This window comes from Bison bison, unplaced genomic scaffold, assembly GCF_000754665.1.
Source record: "Bison bison bison isolate TAMUID 2011002044 unplaced genomic scaffold, Bison_UMD1.0 scf7180017848299, whole genome shotgun sequence".
Classification (NCBI taxonomy): domain Eukaryota; kingdom Metazoa; phylum Chordata; class Mammalia; order Artiodactyla; family Bovidae; genus Bison; species Bison bison.
In genome coordinates this window covers 2,612-9,716 of record NW_011478872.1, presented here as the reverse complement: position 1 = coordinate 9,716, position 7,105 = coordinate 2,612, and the positions used below count along the sequence as shown (strand labels likewise).

Below are 7,105 nucleotides of genomic sequence, written 5' to 3'. Positions count from 1 at the left end.
GTGTTGTGACCAGTCTCTAAAGGCTAACCTTCCTCTGAGGGAAAGGAGATCCATAACTGGGTGAGGATCCAAAGTGAGCGATTGATGAGGAACATTTTAGTGTATATTTTGGGACAAGCCACTTTGATCTCCAGAAGTAGAGCATACAGTGATGAAGACCATGGTCAGTCTACTTAACTCACAGTGAGTAAGTAGGTAATTAAAATATTTCTGGTAGAGACAGCTTGTCATGGACATGGCATTCCACAGCTTTGATTCTGGCTCTGCTGTATACTAGGTGTTTATCACGCCCTTGTATTTAACTTTACTGCAAATACTTACTCCTAACCAACACACCTATGTGTTCTAATGAACTTATGTGGACTTTAAGTTGCCTTTATCAGAAATTGAGCAATGTCCTATACCCTTTTCTTTTCCCTCATCCAGAGTATGCCCAAGTAATCAAAATGTTGGGAAACGGAAGATTGGAAGCGATGTGTTTCGATGGTGTTAAGAGATTGTGCCACATCAGAGGGAAACTGAGAAAGAAGGTAGCTGTGGAGACTTGTTTTACTGTAATATAAAATTATGGTTAAAGGGGGAGAAATGGCAGTAAGGTTTTTATGGGCCAGGGACCTTTTTTTAGCATCGTTTATGTTGTATTCCTGCCCAAGGTGGTTAACCTGACTCTAATCGTGAGAAAATAATTAACAAGCCCAAATTGAGGGGCACATTGTAAAACAAATCATCTGACTGTGAATATTGGGTTGGCCGTAACAACTTAAGGAAAAACACGAGCCAGCTTTTTGGCCAATCCAATACATGCAATGTTACTGTCATGAAAGAAAAAAAAATGCTGGAAGGTCTATTTCAATGTAAAGAAGATTAAAGAGACTCATTGGTTATGTGCAATAAGTGGTCCTTATTTGGGTTCTGACTTGGGGTTGGGGAAAATAGTTGTAAGGAGTGTTAAGAAATTTGAATATGAACTAATGGTAAATAAGTGTTGTATTAATGTTAAATTTCCTGAATTGAAATCATGAATGGACAGCCTTGGAAAGAAATGATTAATTTCCCATCAGTGTAGCTGATCAGACAGATTTATTTATTCATGAGGTTGGTTAGAAGTCCCTCTAATCTTGACTTTATGATTAAAAAAATAATTGGGTCATTAATGCTTCTGTTACCAAACTAAAGGGATTTTGTTTGCTGTGTGTATTTGAGTACATGGGGGGAAGGTAAAACCACATTTCTAATTTTACTATTCTCGTATGTAATGGGTAACCAACCACTTGGAGTGGTTCAGTATTAGAAATCCCTTAATTGCTAAACTAATCGTTGGTCCTCTGGAATTATTAAACTGTCAAGTAGTTAAATAAGATTGTTATTTTTCTAATATCCCAAATGATAGAAACTTTAAAATGGCTCAGCTGCTTATTGTAGTTTTTTTCCCCTAAATGTAGATACTCTACCCATAGTTGAGTGAATAGTATGTATGTGTTGTGGGAAGACTGACTCAACATTGCTCTTGGTTGAATATTTTTATTTTAAATGTAACCTGTTCTGGCTTTTATAGGTCTGGATAAATACCTCAGACATTATATTGGTTGGTCTACGGGACTACCAGGTAAAAATATTATTAAATTTTTCATTGTTTACTTGCTTGAATTTGGTGAGCAACTGATGTTTAGAACATAAGTCATAACCAAATTTGACTAGTTTCCAGACAAGTAGGCTGCTCAGTATTGTGTCAGTAAACATTTCTTAAGGGCCAGTTCTGTCATAGGCATTGTGCTGGGTACCCCAGGGATCATGGTTCCCCAGTGCCAGTCTATGGAGTCTGCATTTTCACTATAGAAGAATCACAGTGTGAATTTTTCATGAAGCTAAATGCTCCTTTTTCTCTTTTGGATATTTAGAAGTTCCCTTTTTGGAATGAAGGATACTATACTGTAGTTTTGTTAGTGTTCTTAGTTGGCAGGATAAAAATGTAATTTTATGTTGGATTGCCTGCCTGCCCCAATTTTTTAAATTTATACATATTGAAATAAAAATATGAAAACCATTACTCTAGGGGATACAACTGAGTGAGTCAGGCTGCCATCTACAAAATGCTTATGGCCTGACAGTGGAGAGAATAAGAGGCACACAAGTAATTACAAGACAAATCATGATAAAAGTGTGTGTGTTCAGTCACTCAGTCATATCCAACTCTTGTGCTCTAAATTTAGATAGGAACTTAGGGAAGAAAATGGTAGTTGCCCTTCAGTGATCTCTACCTGGAGACTCTACCCATTGTGAGTCTGTGAAATCTATTTGGTTTCCACCTATTGGAACTCATCACCATGTATATATTTACATTTTGAGTGATAGTGTTTCTATTTTTATAACTCTGATCATACTCTGATTTTTTAAATGTATGTTCCAGAATAAAGAATTAAAATTACTACTTTAAATCAATGGTTCTCCACTGTGGGTGACTTTCCTCCAGGAGACATTTGGCAGTGTCTGGAGACATGACTGGTTTGTACACATGGGGGTAAAGGGCAGTGCTGTTGGCATCTAATTGATAGAAACCAGGGGTGATGCTGAACATCCTAAAACACACAGATTTGTCCCTACAGCAAAGAATTATATGGCTGAAAACATAAACAGTGCTGACATTGAGATAGAGTGCTCTAAACTCATTATTTTAATGTCCACTTTCTTCTTTTGATCTTAAAGAGAACCTCAGAAGTAGAATTAATTCCCTGTTTGACAGATACAGAAGTCAAGGTTCTGAAAGATGTAACATTCATGCATGCGTGCTAGCGTGCTGAGTTGCTTCAGTTGTGCCTGACTGTGACCCCAGGGACTGTAACCCACCAGGATCCTTTGTCCATGAGCTTCTCCAGGCAGGAATACTGGAGTGGGTTGCCATGCCCTCCTCCAGGGATCAAACCCGAGTGTCTTAAATCTCCTGCATTGGCAGGTGGGTCCTTTATCGCTAGTGCCACCTGAGTAGCATTCATATTGTTACTCTAAAATGACAGCTAAAATAAATGTTCTGATTCTTAATTTCTCATGATCCTTCTTTTATGCCCCTGCCACGGAGAGGGTGGTACAGGGGCCAGTAGTATCACTAGCTTTCAGTTACTTGTTAGAAATGCAGATTCTTGGACCCCACCCCAGGCCGCCTCAATCAGAATGTGTGTTTTAACCAGAATCCCCTTGGGCTTCTGTGCATAATGCTTTTTGAGAAGTGCTGGTCCTGAATCATACCATTCTTGGGTCACTGTGATCACTTTCCTGCCTTTCTTTGGACCTTCTTTCAGGTCCAAAAATTTTTTTGAACTTGTGACAATTGGCTTCAACCCGTTTTTCTTCCTTAATTAAGTCAGATTCTTTTCAAATGGGAAAGTGTGAATGTTATGAAGCATTCATTTTCAGTGGGACACTTGCATCAGAAATAGCCATGTATTTTACAGATACACTCTCATGGTCTTCATTCCACAACTCCTAATTTATCAGGAGATATAAAAGCTCCACCCAGGTAGCATTACTGGTTAAGAATCTGCTTGCCAAGACATGGGTTAGATCCCTGGATTGGGAAGATGACCTGGAGGAGGAAATGGCAAACGACTCCAGTATTCTTGTCTAGAGAATTCGATGGACAGGGGAGCCTGGTGGGCTACAGTCCATGGGATCACAAAGAGTCAGAAATGACTAAGCATAGACATAAAAAAGCTCCACAAGAGATTCTGATGGATTTGTACCCTAAGAACCACTGATTATGGAAAAGTATAATAATTCCCTTAGGTCATTATCCCCGTCTCAATTTTTGAATTAGTGTTTAATCACCTATAAATTATGGTCCCAGTGAATTTTTATTTTTCAAAAGACTTCTAATCCCAGGGTAACTAAAAAATTGGGTCTGCACAGTTCTGCTTCTTTTGAAGTGAAATCTATATAAATGTCTTCCCTGAGCTTGTTGATCATTATTTGCTTACATATGCAAGATTCTTCAGACTGACTTAAACCGAAGAATGTTTTTCAGAGCGTAGGAGAAAACTTTAAAATTTAAGAAAAGAAGAGTTTAATAGCACAACAGTGAAATTTAATTTTTTATCCAGTTTGAAACTAATTTATGAAATTAATGGATAGTATTTTGGCATAATTATTTTTAAACATTATGTGTCTCTTTTTAAGGATAATAAAGCTGATGTAATCTTAAAATACAATGCAGATGAGGCTAGAAGTCTGAAGGCATATGGCGAGCTTCCAGAACATGGTAATGTCTGAGTTATTAACCTATTAATATGCTGTTAATCCTTGATTTAGATGAAGGAATTTTGATAGAATTTTTTGGATTTTGCATATTTAGTTTTGTCTTTACGTGATTCAGTCCAAGTATGCCTACCTTCACTTCATATTACTAGACACCTTAAGAAGAAAGTAATTGAGATTCTGTTTCTAATAACTATATTTTTGGTGAGGATTTATCGTTTATGAGCCCTGGACTATATTTTGGTTATTGCGTATTACCAAGAAAACTGTTATTTTACTTGGGTGTGAAAATCCTGCTGTAATTATTTACTTCACATTTCCAGTCTAGGAAATACTAATATATCTGGGAATAGGACTAGCAGTTCCTGGTTCATTTCTGTTAATTAAGGGATAAGCATGATATAACCAAATTTTTCTGATTGATGTGTTTGATAATTTCTGGGTCGTTAACATGTACTACCTTTTTTGAAGTGTAGCTGGAAGTTGTAATAGTTCAGAGTTTGTTTAATTGGAGCCAGCCTCACTAAAAATACCTTTGTGAACAAAAGAAAGCTATTTCTATCTTGACTTAGAGATGTTGTTGTGTAAAATAGTGTTCTATATACTAGGGTTGTTAGGTAGACATTACAAGGATATTTTTGATAATGAAACAGATTAAATTAAAAGTTTGACTTGTATAGTTCATTGTTTGATACCCAACTACTGCTTTCAGTGGGCACTTTAATTCATTTTTGTTAACATCTTGGCTATATTGTATGACTATATTTGTTATTGTTTCTTAAGCTAAAATCAATGAAACTGATACATTTGGTCCTGGAGATGATGATGAAATCCAGTTTGATGACATCGGAGATGATGATGAAGACATTGATGATGTAAGTTGATGCACCTTGTGTTTCTCAACTTTTGTTTGTGCTAGTCAAATTGTTTGTGCTTATGAGAATTTTATGATCTTTTTCAATATTTCTTCCTGAAAAGATCAGTATTTGCTAGAGTATCTAGAGAAAGAGCTGTTAAGAAATTGTGAGAAATAAGATTTTATCCAAGAAACAGGCCTTTTCTTTTATTAATTGAGATATAGTTGATGTAGAATATTATGTAAGTTAACAAATGTACAATATATGGATTCACAATTTTGAAAGGTTATAGTGTGTTTATCGGAGAAGGCAATGGCACCCCACTCCAGTACTCTTGCCTGGAAAATCCCATGGATGGAGGAGCCTGGTAGGCTGCAGTCCATGGGGTCGCTAAGAGTCGGACACGACTGAGCAACTTCGCTTTCACTTTTCACTTTCATGCATTGGAGAAGGAAATGGCAACCCACTCCAGTGTTCTTGCCTGGAGAATCCCAGGGATGGGGGAGCCTGGTGGCTGCCGTCTATAGGGTCACACAGAGTCGGACACAACTGAAGTGACTTAGCATAGCATAGCATAGGGTGTTTATAGTTATTATTAATATAAATGGCTATATTCCCTGTGTTGTACAAACATGCCTTCTCTTAATTGAAACTAGTATATTAGAAGAATAATCTTGTTTGAACCAGTTTGGTATGAAGCATTGGAATTACAACATAACATTAAAAGCCCTGTTAAAGGGACTCCCTGGATTGCCAGTGGTTAGGACTCCGTGCTTTCACTGCTGACAGCTTGAGTTTGATCCCTGGTCAGGGAACTAAGATCCCACAAGCTTTGTGGCACAGCTCCCCCGCAAAAAAGCAAAAACTGGTCTTGAGGAACACTGAGTAAGTGATACCTACCACCAAGATTTTATAATTAACATATTTCTAAACTTGGTGTATCATATTTCTATCTATACTTTTATTCATCTGTCAGTCCATCTTACATATTTTGATGTATCTCCAAACCATTTAGAATACACCATGACTTAAAGAAAATTTGAGCACAAAACCTACAGTACTGTAATTTAAAGCATACCCTAAAATAGAAAATTAATAAGGGTTAAGAAATAAATCCATCATTCTATTTTTAATGTTACCTCCGTTTGGAGACCCCTGAGCCAGAGGATTCCTGTGACTAAACTGTTAATGATACTTGGACAGTAGATTTATCGATAATATTCTGTGACAGTAACCTGACATGGAGCTGTTGTATTATAGATCAAGGAGTGATCCCAAGATTCTGACAGATGGGGTAGAAGACCTTTTTTAGGAACTTAAGAACCTAGTCAGAGAACATGCCTGAGTCTGAAGTCACATACACAGAGGTGATAGATAGGGTGAGGATCTAGATAGGGTAAAGCTTTTCTAAGAAGAATACTTTTAAATTTGTGCCAGTGCTTCCTCAGAACTGGGATAATAAAGACAGTAGTTATTAAAGTAATTTGAGTTGGCTTGTACGTTTTGTAAGTGTTGTTTTATCACCTGAGAACACTACTTCTTCCCCAAGGTGTTTCTCCAAATGGTTTCTGTGTGTTCTTGCCTTCACCTCTATAACCAGGTTGACTGGTAGGAGAATTTGGTATCACACTTGGCCCTTTCTTGAGGAAGTAACACTCCTTGTGTCTGCTCCCACCCCTGAGATAAATTTCTAGTTACTAGCATGAAAGGACAGACACTAATCTTTATAGATAATATTCTGCATAACGTATAGCATTCTGAAGGAATTTGTAAAGATTCACTGGCAGCAGACCAGAATTGAGAAAATCCTACTGTACAGAATTTCCTCTTCAAACTGAATTTGTTTCCCAGATAGTCTAAAGATAGAGAGGGGTGCATGTGCCCCTTACATGAGGTAGACTGTTGGAGTATAAAAATTCTTTTGATTGATCTGATTTTTTTTCTTCCAGATCTAAAGTGAACTCAGCCTCGCACATTCCAGTTTTCTCTGAAGATTGTTCAAC

The 7,105-nt window shown here is 37.2% G+C and overlaps 1 protein-coding gene across 1 annotated transcript in view; it reads left to right on the top strand.

The window, feature by feature from the left end:
* The window catches only part of LOC104992130 (eukaryotic translation initiation factor 1A, X-chromosomal), a 9,935-nt gene extending 2,830 nt beyond the window's left edge, over positions 1 to 7,105 (top strand). Inside the window, exons 3-7 of the mRNA XM_010844882.1 lie at positions 427 to 530; positions 1,556 to 1,606; positions 4,168 to 4,249; positions 5,029 to 5,120; positions 7,052 to 7,105. Of these exons, the coding sequence (XP_010843184.1) occupies positions 427 to 530; positions 1,556 to 1,606; positions 4,168 to 4,249; positions 5,029 to 5,120; positions 7,052 to 7,057 (335 nt within the window). The 3' untranslated portion in view covers positions 7,058 to 7,105. The remainder of the gene's footprint in view (positions 1 to 426; positions 531 to 1,555; positions 1,607 to 4,167; positions 4,250 to 5,028; positions 5,121 to 7,051) is intronic.